The sequence below is a fragment of the Sorghum bicolor genome, chromosome 1 (assembly GCF_000003195.3).
Source record: "Sorghum bicolor cultivar BTx623 chromosome 1, Sorghum_bicolor_NCBIv3, whole genome shotgun sequence".
Classification (NCBI taxonomy): Eukaryota; Viridiplantae; Streptophyta; class Magnoliopsida; order Poales; family Poaceae; genus Sorghum; species Sorghum bicolor.
In genome coordinates, this window is record NC_012870.2 from 74424065 (window position 1) to 74441703 (window position 17639).

At 45.5% G+C, this 17639-nt stretch overlaps 4 protein-coding genes across 4 annotated transcripts; 2 read left to right on the plus strand and 2 right to left on the minus strand.

Moving 5' to 3' along the window:
* On the minus strand, positions 757-3297 carry LOC8054259 (mitochondrial import inner membrane translocase subunit TIM22-3). Its single transcript, XM_002468300.2, has 5 exons — positions 3036-3297; positions 2512-2576; positions 2336-2408; positions 2194-2247; positions 757-1230 (listed from the first exon to the last, which is right to left on the minus strand). Exons 1-5 carry the CDS (start codon positions 3208-3210, stop codon positions 1001-1003), a joined length of 597 nt encoding a protein of 198 aa, XP_002468345.1. The 5' UTR covers positions 3211-3297; the 3' UTR covers positions 757-1000.
* Positions 3538-6605, minus strand: LOC8054260 (N-acetyltransferase 9-like protein). The gene is made up of 6 exons (XM_002468301.2): positions 6063-6605; positions 5882-5953; positions 4922-5009; positions 4184-4316; positions 4066-4104; positions 3538-3840 (listed from the first exon to the last, which is right to left on the minus strand). The coding sequence occupies exons 1-6, from the start codon at positions 6310-6312 to the stop codon at positions 3775-3777; spliced, it is 648 nt and encodes a 215-aa protein (XP_002468346.1). The 5' UTR covers positions 6313-6605; the 3' UTR covers positions 3538-3774.
* Positions 6788-9726, plus strand: LOC8054261. The gene has a single exon (XM_002465661.2). The coding sequence runs from the start codon at positions 6974-6976 to the stop codon at positions 9578-9580; it is 2607 nt and encodes an 868-aa protein (XP_002465706.1). The 5' UTR covers positions 6788-6973; the 3' UTR covers positions 9581-9726.
* On the plus strand, positions 11583-13482 carry LOC8081894 (cytochrome b561 and DOMON domain-containing protein At2g04850). The gene has a single exon (XM_002465662.2). The coding sequence runs from the start codon at positions 11921-11923 to the stop codon at positions 13142-13144; it is 1224 nt and encodes a 407-aa protein (XP_002465707.1). The 5' UTR covers positions 11583-11920; the 3' UTR covers positions 13145-13482.

Below are 17639 nucleotides of genomic sequence, written 5' to 3' on the forward strand. Positions count from 1 at the left end.
TATTTTTGACGTCTTAAGGCTTTTAATAATCTTGTACGATATATATGCATCGGATCCACCGTCCGCCGTGTCTTATCAATCATCCAGAGCTTCTTCCCATTCCATAATGAACTTGCAAACATGGTGATGAACGATGATGACTTGGTCTCCTCTGCCAGCGTGTCCGCGTCTTCTCAATAGATCCTCCCATTTTTGACGGTTTGACTCTAATGTATGCAGCTGCGCGGGTCCCTGTCCTATATGCCTGCGCGGCATTTGATGCCTTGCTAGTACTCGATCCACATGGACCTCTCTTTTAGGTGAAACCACCAGTAGTCATTAGCTTGCGTTGCTGCTGCCCTTAGAACTTGAATGTAGAAGCTGTTTTAAGGAATCAATTGTTAAAGGTGGTCATGAGTGAAATTACAATCTGAATGGTTTTTCAGTCTGATGAGGAAACGCAGAGAAGTTGTTTTAAGGAACCCATGAAAAATGTAGGCAATACTGTAAAGGCCAAAATTCGGAACTGAAATAGAATAAAAAATACAGGCAGTACTGTCAAGGCCAAAATTTGGCACTCTAAAGATACAGTTATAGAGCAATATAATAGAGCACCTGCGGAGGACACAGGCTATAAGGCCGGCTCCTTCAATCTCTGTGCGTCTAAGGGCACTTCTCCAAGAGGTACACTCAGCTTAGCTCAAAACCTGCATACCTACTTCACATTCTGAAAAAAAAAACTGTCACTTCAGTGACTTCACTAATGCAAAATGCCCAAAAGAAGCCGAATATTCAGGCAAATATTTATGACCTTATCCCATATAAATATGACAGACCCAGCGGAATCCGCAAGGGCATGCTACAAACGTTAACACATTCCAAGGGAAAACTGGCTAGATGAAGCAAATCTGGATTTTAGGCACGTTACACATCTTGTCCAAAAACAAAATTTACATAAGCTGGGGTCAACACAATAAAGAACCGAAGTCTTCACCATCTCTCACGCCCTCTATTCTGCAATCTAGTGCTTAGGCTTTACTAACGCTAAGCAGCATGAAGCTAAAGCATCAGATGCATCAAGAATTGGTGGCAGCGTGAACGGGGGCAGAACACCGCCTTTCTCATGCACGACCGTCACGGCAGTCCCACCAAGTGTGCGAGCCATTGCAGCCTGCTGCTTATTGAGCCCCTCCATGATGCATGAGAATGCTGCAAAGGTGGCACAGCTTTGAAGCAACGCTTGTGGCGCTCCTGATAAAAGAAAAACAAACATGTAAGATAATTATTATAAAACAAAATCCCCAAGAACTGAATGAGTTTTAGAATAATGGGACTCCAAATAGCAGTTCAGTGCAGCACATGGGCAAATATCCACTTCCTTCGGAACTTGAAACAACTGGCCACATACAAACAGTTGAGCGCTAAAACGTAATGCAGTTATAGCCATTGATAATCACTATGCATGCCTAGTGCCAGAAAGCAATGAAACATGCATCGCAAACTAACAACCAAAACACATAAAAATGTTTCTATGTTTCTAGTGTATCACTAGCCAAATACTGGTCGTGATCCCCATCAAACTATGATTTATCAAAACATTGTTTTCTTTGTAAAAGAAGGGTATCGTTTCTGTCAAAGAAGGTGCTGATGGCAATTTATGAAATTGAGTACCATGTGCAACTGAGCATTTTATAAACCACTGGTCCAATTCACAATTAACTAAACTTGGGCTAACCACTAGTCAGCACAAAATAATGCAAGAAAGATTTAGTTTCACTGACTGAAAAAATAATGCAGGATGAACTCATGAGGCAAGGGTCATGGACCCTTTTTCATTTCATACTCAGTGTCTAACCGTTGAAATAGATTGCTTCCAATTCTTTCAAGAACACAAGTTCTAGTTGCATCTATGTACACCCAAAATGGAACATTTAAGATTCATCCTTCAAAAGATAGAATTCTAACCAAACATGACAATAGCTATCTCAATCCAAGCAGTTCATATAACACATGAATCCACCCTCATAAAAATTTCATGAATAACTGCTATTCTATCCAAGATGAACACACGAATCTAATGACGAGAAGAGTTACACAGTACACACAGCAACAAGATTACCAGTTACCACATGACCAAGACTGCAAATACTAATCCAAGAGAAATGGAAACAATAGTAAGCAAGAAAAATTAAAAAAAAAGTTCAATGTAAATACCTGGAAAGCTCAAAGCAACACCAGTACAACAACCAGCTATACCAGCATTGACAACTGCCAACAGAACATGTCAGTTCATATTACACATCCAAGTTCAGATATGCTAACAAATATATGGCCGGCTAACAAGGTATATACATACTGTCATCTTTCCCACGTAGCCTTCGCAACAAGCACACGACCAAACTCTGAACTCCAGAGAGAACTGCAAAAGTCTGATCCAAGATATTTTGTATTATATGAACAGCTGTCCAGAAAGGCACATCACAATTTCTTCATCAAAGAAATATGTTTGAACAAAAACTATGTTAAACAAACCTTGGCAGAGGACCCTGCATTGCTGAATGAGCCCTTAAAACCCTTCTTAGTGAGCAAGCCTTGTCCTGAGGAAGGAATCCAAGGAATTTTATATCAAGGGAAAGAGCCACAAGTGTAACACTACAAAAAATTTAACCATGTTGATTGCACTCTTCGCAACTAGAGCAATAAGGGGCTCACTGTGCAAACAAAGCAAAGACCTAAATTTCAAATTAAGTGATCATGTGATTCAGGTGAGATGTGCAGCTATAACGGGAACAGTATTACCGAGGAGGGCGAAAATACTAATTTCTTAGCTATCCAGAGTAACAAATTCATGCTATGCCATGATTTATATACTAGTAGGGGAAAGGGCTTTTCTATCCTCTACGTGCCCAAGAACCCAAATTCCACAAAGCAGAAAATATCCAGACGCCCCCCTGATAATCGAAAAGGGCAGCAACCAAGGACATAGGCAGACGGCCCCTGATAATCGAAAAGGGCAGCAACCAAAGGCACAGGGTAATCTAAAATCACGGGAGTACCATATCCGAAGACGGATCCAATGAAGGCGCCGCCAGCGAAGTCCCCAGCGGAGCGGAGGACGCATACGACAGGGGCTGCGCCTAGGGGCGGTGGAGTCGCGCCACCACCGACGGGGTTGGAGCCCTCGCCGCCGAGCTCTTCGCCGTCCAACTCGGTGTCGCGCCTCGCCGCCATCTCTGTTTCTGGGTACCCTGGCTCCCTGCTCCCCCTTGCTGTCTCGTTATCTTGTCCCGTTTCGTTCGCCCAGGCGGGCGGCGGCCAAGCCCAAGGGTTTGTACCCAGGACTTGGGGGTATGTCATCCCTCATTAGCTGGGCTTGGTTGGGCTGCTTGACAACTATGAGCCCAAGTGCCAAACCAAATATGTCTGGTGTTTTTCAGGCTAATAATAATCGTAGCTCCCACTCTAAAATAAAAAACGTAGCTCATAGTAAAAAAAAAATGTAGCTGAGGAAAAACGTGCACAAACACTAGTGGCATAACATTACAAATCGTATCATGATTCATGAATGAGCAACATTATGATATATGCAGTTTGATTTCAACACCATATATTGGCTGCAGATTGCTGCAACTTGTTCCATGTTGCCGTAATGCAATTGAATCACAACTGTGCAACTGTTTTATTCAATTTTTTTCATACATCATCATCCCGAGTAAATTTTGGTCAGATAGTACAGACAAACAGCATCAGCTTCTTGTGTCGTCCGCATGGAATTAGCTTGGGGCATGTCAGACGTCACCAGTCTCCAATGGTTAGAGGAAACCTCAACGGGAGTGAGTCAGTAGGTGCCTCCAGAGTCACCTGAAAGAAAGATATGAGTTTTGACTAATTGATGTTTTTTAGATGGATTTAAAGTAATTGTTGGTATTTCAACGGACAAATACTATTGTTTTTTACTTGCTATAAGACTGAATCATTGAGGGCACATCAATGTTGATGAACTGTGACGTAATTTAGCAGAAACTGTTCTTTGTAATGCTCACAGATTCTTTGTGAAAGTGAGATTAGGTATCAAGTCGAGCCTACCTCCTTGAACACCGCACTGTATGAAGCATCCTTGAAGCCCTGTATCCAAACCAAAGAAAGATAATTCGGATCAAGCAAACCAGCGACCAAACGAGAATATGACAAAAGAGGGTCTCACCAACTTCCTGAAGAGCTTAAGGGATGCCGTATTTGATTCACTAATTTTTGCCCTGAATGTGTGAATTCCATATTTCTCGACTGCAAATGCCATCATCAGCAAGATTGCTTCTTGACCAATTCCCTTCCCACGGCTGCAACAAGAAAAAGTAAAAGTTTTAGTTAGCACGATCAGACAGTACCTCCTTCTCATGTCAAAACATCCCCTTTTTATCCTTAGTTCAGCATCTACTTTACTTTCATGTGACATGTAATTATTGCTTCAACTACTTTGTCACTAGATAAAACAAGATACTGACAGAAAAAAGGGACCATGAGACAATGAGCAAATGGGTAGAGAACAGATTCATGCGATAAGTAGATTTTGTCTGTCTTGCAGTACAGCAATACACAATCAGTTGCCAAGAGATAGCATAATTGCACTGGATTATCATATAGTTGAAGGTTAATAAACTATGCTATGCTACTGATGTGGTTAGTGAAGCAACTGACAATGGAAAGTTAAAAGGACGAATAAATTAGCTGCAACAATCTGTTTGATCTCTCAACAAAAATATTCAGTAATTCAGGTAACAAATATCCAAGTAAGATGTCCACATTGGATTATTAAAGCCAAGTAAAAATGTGTGCCAACAATGCAAATGCAGAGAAGATGTCAAAGATGATAAAAACAGTGACATGATTAGTAAATTTTTTTTGATAGGACATGATTAGTAATTTAGTATTATAGGGAAGGTACCTCTTATGTTCAGCTATCATGATCTCTATCTCCGCGATCTGCATATCATCAGAGTCATTCATATATATGTTCACATCACCAACCATAGCTGCAATGGACAAGGTAGATATCAGTAAACACGCAAGTTATTGGCAATCAAACCAGAGTACTAAGTACAAACAAGATTTAGACGTTGAAAAGGGAACTTAACAAACCAAAGCTACAAGAAACTTCGATTTTCAATTGTCATTCTACTAGATTCAGAGTACCCTACTTGGATACCATTGTGTACTGATCTCCATGTCACATACCATATTGTCTCATTGGGACAAAAGAAATAAAGACTGTCATGTAATAAGGAAAAAGAAAAGCAGGATCACCACCATATTGTGTTTGAAAGATATTTCAATCAGCAGATGAACAATCATCCATGCAAAATCATATATCAAAACATGTGTACTCCCTCCATACCCATAAAACAAGTCGTTTTGGACAAGGTTTGAGTCAAACATTGGGAATATAAATCATGAATAACTTTTAATCTGTTGAGTTTGAAAATATGAAAACCATATGAATAGATTTATCTTGGAAAATACTTTCATAAAAATATATCTATACCACTTTTTGATAAATATTTTTATAAAAACAAGGAGTCAAAGTTAGACTTTGGAGACCGTGTCATTGTCCAAAACGACTTGTTTTATAGGTATGGAGAGAGTATAATTTTTAGTTAGAAACTCCTTAGGTTCATTAGTGTTATGCTCTCTGCTGATTAGAGACATATATAAGTTTTAATTATATGATCTACAGAAAGTCAAAACTGAAGAACAAATGTATACAAGTCAGCACGAGTTTAAGTTATATATTTTTTAACATCATAATGGCAGCAACCAAGGCATAACTTTAGGGTTCCCTTACAAAATTAACAAAAATCAAAGTTAATAAGCTAATGGAGCTAGTGGGCTGAACAGAGGAACGAACCTTCAGTGTGCGGGTTGCCGGGCACGAACTCTCCCTCTATCAACTCCTTATCCAACAATATGAAAGTGTGCTCTGCGAGCACACAAGCAAGCAAAACGGAATTCGGCCGAATCAATCACAAGTTCACAACATCTCAGAACTAAATCGAGGCAAACCGGAGGGAGGGGGTGCGGTACGGAACTTAGAGGATCGAGGGTCCATGAGCGGTGGACCTCAAACTCCTGCGAGAGGGAGAGAGGCTCCGACGCGGTGGCCTCCAGCAGCGCCGGGTCCTGCATCCAGTCGTGGTACCGCGGCACGTGCTCCCGCATGTACGGCACCATCAGCGCCCGCTCCCCAAGCACGTACCAGCTGCCCTTCCCGCCGCTCACATCCTCTGCTTCCATGACGGCGGCCGTCGCCACCGCCGGTGCTGCCTCGGACGCCTCCATTGAATCAGGGATCAATTCGGCAGTCGACACCCGGAGTGTGAGATACGAGGCGGTTAAAGCCGGCACAGTCCCACACTCGGAGAGAGACGAAGACGGAGAGTCCCCGTGCGGGCGGACGTCCACGGGGCTGCAGCTCTCGCGCGGGTGGATGTTGACGGGGCCGCGGCTCCCACGCGGGCAGACGTGACGGGGTTGCGGCTCTTGCGCGGCGGCCGGCGGGTGAGGGAGCGGCGGGGGCGTGCGGCGCTGGGAGCAGAGGGAGGAGCGGCGTCGGCGAGCGGCGGTCTAGTGCCGATTGCCGAAGCGGAATAGATGCGTCGGGCCGAGCGGAGGAGACGAGGAAAATTTTCTTTTCCATTGAGAAGCGGCCCACCTTAGAGCCTTGTGCTGGTCTTTCCGTCTTTGGGCCTGTCCCGCCAACTGATGTGTAAATGAGAAATGTCCCGCCCAATTTGGGTAGCACCCTTCCCTGGCCTTTTGCCATCCCAATTTGGGTCCCGCCGCACCATCCTTCCAAAGCCCTAGGCACATTACACAAACCCCCCCAAATCTCCGGTCATCCCTGATCCCTCCCACCGAACATCTCTCCGGCCAATCTGCCTGCCCGCCGGCGGTTGCTCGGCAGGCCAACCCAGTCCACTGCGGCCACGGTACCCGAGAAATGCGAGCCTCCAACGGCCGCCGCCTGTACGATCCGAAGCCCCCTTCATTCCTTCCCCTCCCCATAGCCCCACGCACCACAACGCCGCCACCGCCGGCCCCCTCCTCGCCGCCGCACGCCATCCCGCCGCTCAACTTCCGCTACCCCAGCACCTGTCCGCGCTGGTCTGCCTGGGTCGCCTCCGCACTCCGGGACTCCGTGTTCGCGCCCATCCTCGCCTCGTCCGCCATCTCCTGCGCCGTCGCCGCCTCCACCGCCGCCGTCTCCCCCGACCGCGCGGCTCTCTCCGCTCTGCTCTCGCTCTGGGACCCGGGTACCCACGCATTCCGTCTCCCAGCGGGCCCCGCCACCTTCACACTCGAGGATGCGCTCGTCCTCGCTGGTCTGCCCCCCGCCGGCGCGCCGCTGGACCGGACCCTCACGCCAGAGGAGGACGACCTCCGCGTCCGCCTCGTCGTCGAGAGGGAAAAGATCAAGGAGCTCCACCCCGTCGCCCGCGCCGCGCGCCGTGTGTCGGCGGAGGTGTGGCTCGAGTGGTTCGATGGCGGTGGCATACGCCCCGGAGAGGACGACGAGCTGCGGCGGCTTGGGTTCCTCGCCTACTGGCTCGCCTTTTTTGTCACGCCAAGGCTACGGTCGAGGGGTGCCGAGCTGCCGGAGCGCGCCTTCGCACTTGCTGCGAGGCTTAGTCTTGGCGAGCGCATTGCCCTTGGCCAGGCGATGGTGTCAAATCTATATGCGGAAATGGATAAAATTGTAACTTCGGCTGTGGCCAATGGGGTGTGCAGCCGTCTAGATGTCTATGTGCCGCTCTGGATGCTGCAGGTGTGGATGTGGGAGCACTACAAGAGGCTGTGCCCGCCGGAGCTGAAGGCGCCACAGTTCCCTGTCTCCAATGTCAGGGTATTGCATTGGAGCCGGAGGAAGAAGACGAGCACATCCGAGGAGGCTCTAAAGGTTTTGCTGGACGAAGTATCCTTTGAGTGGAGGCCCTATCGGTACAACTCCCTGAAATGGATGGATCCCAAGTGGTTCAGTATGCACACCATTTTGGTGACCTGTCATGGTAAAGATAAGCCAGAGTGGTTGCTGGATTACATTGCTGTTATCAGTCAAACAATGTTAACTGGGTTTCATAGTGATGACATGGACAGTTCAGTACTGTACAATCCACAGCTTGTTGCGAGACAGTTTGGTTATGATCAGGCTGCTCCTGTGTCTATTGTCAGGGAAATTGACTTTGAGGGAACCGAGTTGTGGATACCAAGTATCAGTAGATATGGAATGCCTGGTGAAGATTATGTTGCATGGTGCAGCAGTGGGTGGTTCTACAAGCATCAAGATGATGATCGATATGGTTGCTTGGTGGGACGAAATCATGAAAATGGGGCTACTTTGTCGCAACTGAATGTAAGTGAGAAATGTGATGTAGTGCCAGCACTAGATCAATTTCTTACACAAGTCACTAAGAGAGACCAGAGCAGTTGCATTGTAGAAGAGCAGCTGGGGGAAATGGATAATGGTAGTCATGAGAATGAAACAAAGGTGATTGTCTGTGGCCTTGCTGCTTGTGTTAAGGACAGCAGAACTACTTCTGTGAAACGGAAGGAGAAGAAACAAAGAGATAAAGTTGCTGAAGATGGAGGCAATAAGAAGAAGAAAAGCAAAGTAGAAAGTAACACGAATAGGAGTCCAAGTCCATCGCAATTGGATGGTCAGAAGTATTGTTCACTGCAAGAAGATCTGAATTCTGATTCTAAGAAATGTGATGAGTTGGCACAAGTTGACAGCGATGATGAATGTATTGTTCTCGAACAGCCCAAGAATAAATGTGAAGTAATAAACCTGGATGATGATGAGGAGGAGGAACAGAGTACCCCTAATCCAGAACATCATAACATGCAACTTGTCCTAGAACTGGAAGAGTATGTTCGCTCCGGGCTTCTCTCGCAATGGGAGGAAAGCTCGGATGAAGATGATGTAAGTGGAAGCAAGCGAGAAACCCTGAAGAACAGCATTAATGACCCCTATGCTGAAGCAGCCATGAGGGAGTACCCTCTGTTCTTTCAGTTCATTCCTCAAAAACCACATTACAGAGGCTTCGTGAACTATGATGAAACTTTAGGAGATCTACCTTACAGTGGATTATGGTTTATGCTAATTGCCTTGGCTAAGGAGGTGCTCAAGACATCATGTGATACAGATGCTTCTGAAATTACATATCTGATGAAGAAAGCCCAGCATTTAGAGCAACTGGGTTTCAACGTGAAGCATCTCATTGCCCGCTTAAAGGAGCCACAAATCAGGCTGAGGAAGCTTCAAGATTCTAGAGCAAGGCTTGAGCATGCTCGTGAGAAAGAGGAGGAGGGCAACGTAGTTGAGTCTCTTTCAAGTCATCTGAATAAACTGAAAGGCAACATAAAAACGATGGAGAGGCATCTGGATGGAAAGAAGCAAGCTTTCATTTCAAATGTACATGATAAATTGAATGAAGGAATTAATCTTGTCAGTTTGGAAAAGGAAGTAGAAACTGCTGAAAAATATTGTCAGGCAATGAAGGATGAAGTAGCTGCAATGAGAATGAGGTACTCAGATTCTGGAGTTTAGATTGTTCCAGCTATCTTCGTTTAAGAAGTTACTTTCTTCCTGAGAGCTTGCTTGATATCTGTCTGTATCATCAAGCAGGATGATCGATAGAATATAACCATCTTACTTTCCAGAGAAGAGTGGTATGGTTGCTACTCATTTAACCCTGTTATATTTGTCTGGTATGTTCTTGTCACTTTAAAACAAACATAGGTGATGAACAGGTAACTACCAGTTGCTAAAAGGTATTAATAAATATAGCATTCAAACAACTCTTTAACAGAGAAATAATCCATTTTGTGCACATTCAGATTAGAATCCAAATTCATACTCCCTGATTCCAAATTTAGGTCCTTTTAGGATTCTGTCTGCTCAAAACATTTTAACTTGGACTACCAATATATGGAAATTACTTCACAACGCATTGTTGATGCTACCATATTCAATATTCATCATGGAAAAAACAAATGACTATGCAGAAAAAGTAAATGTACATCGTCCTATCAAATAAAAATGTATACCCTCCCGGTATTGTGTAGAATGTCATTCTGACATCTGCTCCCAGTCATTATCACTTTATCAGCCACTGGTCCCTCCTGGTAAGGCCGGCAATCTTTCGTGAACCAATATCTCCTTTGATTTTGTTCCAAAAAAAAACCCTCCTTTGATGATATCTACTTCCAATTGTTAATTACATTGCATGTTACCGGATTTCTAATATCTGAAGCTAATTTCTCCTTGGTGAAAGGGTGTTGCTGTTTCCCTTGTGAAATGAATGATAGAACCTGTTGCATGGAGTCATTGCTTCACATTGTGAATTATATTTTTATGCCATATACTCCCTCTGTATTAAAAAATAAAATCATTTTGGATAAGGCTTAGGTCAAGCATATGAAATATAAATCATGAACAACTTTTAAGTTGCTGAGTTTCGAAATGTGAAAATTATATGAATAGATTTGTCTTGAAAAATATTTTCATAAAATATACATATATCACTCTTCAATAAATGTTTTATAAATAAAAATGTTAAAGTTATACTTTGAAGATTGTGTCGCCGTTCAAAACAACTTTATTTTTAAGTATTGAGGGAGTATATTAATTGGCTTGTAAAAAAAATTATATATTCTCACATTGCATATAATATGGCTTTCATAAACATAGAATAGAACATGTGGCACCTGCATATCTACTAGTCTATATAAAATACAAACACTTTATTTTGCTCAAAACTTGCATCGAATTTTATACTCCATGCACCCATGCTACTTTGTTCACGAATTCAGCACTTTTCCCAACCGAAATCCCACGATCTCCTAGCCGTGCCTTTGAAGCCAACAATTACGAGGGTCATCATAACCACGCATGAACAGAAGTCTCAAGCTGGAAACAAATATTCTCGGAATCCATCGTATCACATCTCATCACCCTCACCAGTCACCACTCCGCTGCGGCCACCAAACCTTCCATTTTGCAATCAGTTACACTCCGCTGCTGGCATCAGCTCACGCCACACCACCTAACCTTAACGAGTGCATGCGCGCAATCATTGCCGAGTTCTCCACAGCTGGTCACTACTAGTACACCCAAATTAAGGCCTTGTTTAGTTCACTCCGAAATCCAAAAACTTTTTAAGATTTTCTGTCACATCGAATCTTTAGGCACATGCATAAAGCATTAGATATAGATAAAAACAAAAACTAATTACACAGTTTGTCTGTAAATCGCGAGATGAATCTTTTGAGCCTAGTTAGTCTATAATTGGATAATATTTGCCACAAACAAACGAAAGTGCTACAGTACCGAAATCCGAAATCTTTTCGGAACTAAACAAGGCCTAAAGGTGTGTCAAGCATTATGTATAATATTACTACTGTATATCGATGACTAGCAGCATTGTGCCACTGTCACTGTTCATGTTCAGTCGACCAGACCAGACGACCACTACTTCAATTTGCAACAACAACTATCCACATTCCATAAGCTCTTTGCCAAGTATGGGGCCATTGGGCCAAGCTAGTAGGGTCGGCACCACGCAGCAGATCCAGATCACACATCACAGGACGCGGCGCATGTAGTGTACTATAGCCTTCTTTTTGGAGCCTTTCGTCCCTTACCTTGCCTTCAAAGCGAAGAAGACATCGAAACAAAAGGCGACCAACGGACGCACATCTCACAGCCATCATCACACTCGCACCCCGAAACGCCCCACTAAAACCCCACTTACGCGCGCAAACAAAGCCTAAGCACACGCCACACCAGGAGCCACGCACCTCACGCTCACGGCACACTATCTCGTGGCGTCGTGGGTGTGGTCGTGTGGCCAAGCCTGCTCGCGCCACTCGACACAGGTGCGCAGCAATGTGGCAGACGCGCGGCTTGCTACTCGTCGCGGTGGTCGCTGCCGCCGCCGCCCTGCCAGACGGAGCGTGGGCCGCCGCTGCCGGGCGGTGCACGACGTCCACGCCCATCAAGACGTACGACAAGTGCATCGCCCTGCCGACGCAGGGCGCCACGCTGGCGTGGACCTACGACGCGCGGAACGCGACGCTGGACGCGGCGTTCACGGGCTCCTTCATCTCGCCGTCGGGCTGGGTGGCCTGGGGCGTGAACGCGGACGCGCCGGCGATGACGGGGGCGCGCGTGCTCGCCGCCTTCTCCGACCCGTCCACGGGCGCGCTCCTGGCGCTCCCGTTCGTCCTCTCCCCGGACGTGAAGCTGCAGGCGTCGCCGCTCGTGTCCCGGCCGCTGGACATCCCGCTGCTGGCGTCCTCGGCGTCGCTCGTCTCCCCCGCGCGCACCGTCCGCGACGGCGCCAGGGTGACCGTGGCGGCCACCATCCGGCTGTCCCCGAACCGCACCAGGGTCCACTTCGTCTGGAACCGGGGCCTGTACGTGCAGGGCTACTCCCCGACCATCCACCCCATGGACGCCTCCGACCTGGCGTCGCACGCCACCGTGGACATCCTCACCACGGCCACCGAGGCGTCGCCCATCGCCTCGACGGCGCTGCAGTGGCTGCACGGCGCCCTGAACGCGATCTCGTGGGGGCTCCTCCTCCCCGTCGGCGCGGCGGTGGCGCGGTACCTGCGGCCGTGCGCGTCCACGGGGCCAGCGTGGTTCTACGCGCACGCGGCAATGCAGGCGACGGGGTACACCCTGGGCGCCGCCGGCTTCGCGCTGGGCCTGGTGATGGGCTCCGCGTCGCCCGGCGTCACGTACAAGCTGCACCGCGGGCTGGGCATCGCGGCGGCCACGGCGGGGAGCCTGCAGACGCTGGCCATGTTCTTCCGGCCAAAGACCACCAACAGGTACCGCAAGTACTGGAAGTCGTACCACCACCTGGTCGGCTACGGCTGCGTCGTCGTCGGCGTGGTCAACGTCTTCCAGGGCTTCGAGGTCATGGGGCTCGGCGCATCCTACTGGAAGCTCGGCTACTGCCTGGCGCTCGCCACGCTGATGGGCGCCTGCGTCGCGCTGGAGGTGAACGCGTGGGTGGTCTTCTGCCGGAAGCAGCAGGAGGAGAAGCTCATGAGGAGGGAGGTGGAGGACGTCGTCGTCAAGGACAGGGCAGCCGCCTTCTAGTTGCTTGCCTTGCCGCCTTGCTACCCTCCGGCGATCCGGCCTCAGCTCCGCTGCCAGGACATGCTGCATTGTATTTGTTGGCCGACGGGGAGCCGGGGCCGGTGGGAGCGATGTCTCGAGGATGCGATCGCAGTGAGGGTGGATTTACTGGCAAGACGAAGTGGCACGGCGTGCTCTATTTTGTCGCATGATAAGAGTGGTTTTTTTGTTTCAGATCCTTCTCAGTCAATATATATACATACTACAAGTAGATCGAAATTCTTGTACATGTAACATGATTGACTTTCACCAGTTTACCCAACGAAATATATATGGTAATGCTGTATTGTTGGAATATAGCGCTTCCCGTAGAAAAACGTATTAGATCATTTGCAATTAGTAGACAAGAGGACTCTGCTCTTGCCGGTAATCTGATGATCTCAGACAATCCTAGTTCCACGAAGTCAACACATCTTGCACTTTGCTCGAGCGATTCGACCAGGTGCCCGGGTTCCCGGGGCGCCCCCGCATCCAACGAGAACTGAGGTCGATTGCGCACTTTGCTCAACTTTCGCACTGCAAATAAATTTTTTTGTTTACAATTATAAAGTTGAGTTCTATCTTTTCTTTGGGGGAACTAGTTGAGTTCTATCTTGGCCTATGCACGAGTTTCTTGAATCGTTGAATGTATCGAGATCCTCGTTCTAAGTTTCAGGGATTGATGAGCAAACAGGTGTGGATAATTTTGTTTTGCGGGGTCAATAACAAATAGTTTGTTACATTGACACCACATGGTTGTCTTGGATGCTCCGTATCGAGATTGGATTTTGTTGTGTGGATAAGGGTATTGGTGAAGACTAAAGACACGGTAGACTTGCGCGGTAGGCCAGTCTTAATGCATAGTTTCATGACACAGTTACCAAGACTATAAACTAGGTAATCGAGTCAATGAGTTTCATAGGGATGAAACTCCCCTCTCATCTGATGAAACTCCTTCATTTCATGACACTACCAAGTCAGCAATTTTATTTATGTGGCATCCTATTTAATGTGCATGACACTCTCATGAAACATGTATTGAGACTGGCCTTAGAAGCACTTAAATGTACTCTTATCTTTGGCATACATAAGAGAAACTCCAAGCAAAATGGATTAAGAGTGGCTTCAACAGAGAATAAGTCAAGGATCTCAAAAAATTTGAACCAGACGAAATTGGAGTTGAAGTGGAGCTATAATTCAAAGTTAAAGGTCACAATATAGTTAATTATAAGGCCACTAGTCACTAGATCGTCCGATGACTATGCTATATTATGTGTTTGTAGTGTTGCTCGCGGGACAATATGATGATGGTCCTGTGTGGACTAGCGGATGATCCGGTGAAATGCAATGGTTAATCAACTTGGATATGCTTATTGCAAAGTACAGTAAGATACATGGCACTTTGGTGTGGGGCCAATGGATCATGTAGCGTTACTATGCAATTGTTAGTTATCTTGGACATGCTTATTGGAGTGCACCATATGATCCACTAGTGTACCTCGATGGTCGCAACGCGCATCATCCGGTGTAGAATATTCAGAGCATTTTCAATAGGAAGAAAATACGAAGAACATGGCCGCTGGACGATCCGATGCTCCTTAGTGAAACACCACAGATCATTTTTGGCGATGATTTTCCTTGGCGGCCTTTTTCAATAGCTACTACTACTAGGACCTCATTCTTGGCTTCTTGGGCCATATATATGCGTTCTAAAACTCTGTTTGAGCTCTTTCTGAGCCCATACAATTACACACACATGTTGGAAGGCATTGGAAGGCTTGAAGAGTTTGAGGGCAGTTAAAGTCAAGAGGAGTGCTTGTTAGTCAACCCCCCAGTCAAGCGGCATCACGTGATTGAACCACGCTGCTTTCGTCTCGACTTCATATTTTAGGTTATATCTAATTTCTCTTGTTAAATTTTAGCCAGCTAGGGCCGGTTCACGGGGAATGATGTCCTAGAACCATTCCAGCCAAGAATGTCTATTTAATTTGTATGTAGCAGATTTGAGCAGGATTTGTTCCGTGACAGGAATGACTCAAACAAACCTCTTGGATGATTAGCGGAACTAAATTATTTTAGCTTCTTTTTAGTCATTGCGTTTGAAAATTTAGCTACTAAAATAATTAAAGTTTATCTAACTAAAATTTAGTAAGGAGAATAAAAAATTTAGCAAGGGAACCCACACCCTTACCGAACAATCAGCTTCAAGCCGTTTGAAGCGCCAAGACTTAACGCCAAGTCTTTGATGCGGTTTCATCTTTCTTAGGCCTTGTTTAGTTCGCAAAATTTTTTATTTTTAGCTACTGTATCATTTCGTTTTTATTTGACAAACATTGTCCAATCACGGAGTAACTAGGCTCAAAAAATTCATCTCACAAATTACAGGTAAACTGTGCAGTTAGTTTTTATTTTCGTCTATATTTAATGCTCCATGCATGCGACCAAAGATTCGATGTGACGGGGAATCTTGAAAATTTTTGCGAACTAAACAAGGCCTTACTTTCGAGTGTACTAGGTTCCAAGCCGAAGACTACAAGAGGGTGCAGTGAGGACTGGGTAGCCTGTTTAATTTCCTGGTCAAATTGTAAGGTCACAACTTGTGCCACGGCCCACAAGTGGAGTGGGGCGAGAATGAAAGAAACTTGAAGTGTTGATGATTGTTTATATTGTAAGTGTTGATTGTTTTCGCGCGTAACAACAATTTTGACTGCCGAGTAACTTGCCTAATATGCTAAAATTGCAGTTTCAGAAAGCATGGATGTACGCACAACAATAAATGAATGTATACGAAGGAGCTTTCTTTGATCCAGCAAGCTCGTTTATTTCTTGGGCCAGATAAATTAAATTATTGTAGGGCCAGGCTTACAGTATGTTATCTAGATGATGGGGATGCTTTTGTATGCTGAGTGCTGACGTGTGCGCTTACTTTGGCTAACCTACCAGCTAAGACACCGAGATTATCCACATTGGTCAGCAGCACTTGGACTGAAACCACTGACCTTGTTCACACGGTGACTTGGACAGCAACAAAGGCGCTTTTTGCCCAACTTTTGTCAAAGCTTTTCTCACTAGAAAGAGAAAATAGGGAGTGCAATGCCTGTTGTTGTGCCTCTTTTTTTAGGCTTGTGAGAGAGATGATTTTGGAATAAAAGAAAACGAAAGTGAGAACCGGCATTGAGCAGTAGAGACTCCAGCCACTCTACATAGCTTTGTGGCACACAGTGCGGATGATCTTATTGCACTTTAATCGGCACGAGCGGAATCTAGAAATACCTTTGTTGAGATAAAATGCTTTGGTGGGAGTGTAGTGTACTAAAGTAGGTGCTACTTTGTTGAAAACCTGAAATCAATTCGACGACTAAGCTTTGAATTCCTTCTGATATTTTTGCAATTGCATGCGAAAAGAAGGCTAATAAAGGCACAAGAAGAATTTTTGCTAGCATCGAGCATATTTTTTCACTGACGTGTGCCAGACTACGAAGATAATTTCCACAGATGCTCCTTCTAGAGGTCTTTGCGCTGAGCCGTTGACGAAATTATCTCGCTGGATTGACGGCACTGACAACACACAAAGGTGGAGTGGTTTAGTGTGTTTTTTTTCTAAAAAAATGGAGTGGTTTAGTTCATGGCACCAGTTGAGAAAGTTAATTAATTGCACTGGTATGTCGTTTGTGCTCAGGGACGTAGCTAGCGGTGGGGCTAGGAGGGCTCTAGCCCCTCCTACCGCTGCCGATTCAATGGAGCTTCTAATGTTTTTCTTCTAATTTTAGACACAAATTTATAACGTAGGGTGGGCTGAGATCTTTATTTTTAGATATATTTTGTGAATTAATATAAGACTACTTTAAGTTAATATTTTTTTTTATTGTGAAAGATTATAGTAAAGTTAAGTTGATGTAACAATTTTGTTCAGCTCCTCCTAAAATATTTTCTAGCTTCGTCTCTGTTTGTGCTTGCACTTTCGCTGCAAAGCAGAAGACACTAGTTGTACGCTAGTGCTAGCAAATTAGCGATAAACTCTTTTGGTGTTCAATTCAACTCTGGTCGATTTTTTATGCGAAATATTTTCACCAAGCATCCATCCCTGTTGTCGCTGTCGAGGTAACTTTCTTGAATAACATACCGAATTAAAAAAGTTTCAGACGTTAGACCTGAAAGCAACGGCCAGACGACCAAATGGGTCGAAAGATGTTTTGGGGGTAGCATTGGTCTGCAAATTAAAAATTATCTACTTGCATTTTTTAGAAGGCAATAGTTATTCGAATTTGCGGCGAAGACATGCTAGTTCTCTACATACAGGTAATAAGGTACTCCGTACTATGTTGCAATTGCACTTCAAATTCAGAATTTCGGCAAGAAATGATGGGTTTGCAACGAATGGATTTCGCACTGCAGTGTCACGGCAGTCGGCAGGGACAGTCGTAGTCTCAGAGTCAGAGACCTCGCCGTTGGAGCTCTGCGGTAGAAGTCCCCGTGT

Coding starts and splice junctions, on each gene's coding strand:
- LOC8081894 (XM_002465662.2), top strand. CDS start 11,921: ATGTGGCAGACGCGCGGCTTGCTACTCGTCGCGGTGGTCGCTGCCGCC.
- LOC8054259 (XM_002468300.2), bottom strand. CDS start 3,210: ATGGCGGCGAGGCGCGACACCGAGTTGGACGGCGAAGAGCTCGGCGGC. Junction 2,409..2,511: donor ATGCAGGGTCCTCTGCCAAG/GTTTGTTTAACA, acceptor ATCTTGGATCAG/ACTTTTGCAGTTCTCTCTGG. Junction 2,248..2,335: donor GCTACGTGGGAAAGATGACA/GTATGTATATAC, acceptor TTCTGTTGGCAG/TTGTCAATGCTGGTATAGCT.
- LOC8054261 (XM_002465661.2), top strand. CDS start 6,974: ATGCGAGCCTCCAACGGCCGCCGCCTGTACGATCCGAAGCCCCCTTCA.
- LOC8054260 (XM_002468301.2), bottom strand. CDS start 6,312: ATGGAGGCGTCCGAGGCAGCACCGGCGGTGGCGACGGCCGCCGTCATG. Junction 5,010..5,881: donor CGGCAACCCGCACACTGAAG/GTTCGTTCCTCT, acceptor TGTCCATTGCAG/CTATGGTTGGTGATGTGAAC. Junction 4,105..4,183: donor TTAAGCTCTTCAGGAAGTTG/GTGAGACCCTCT, acceptor GTTTGGATACAG/GGCTTCAAGGATGCTTCATA.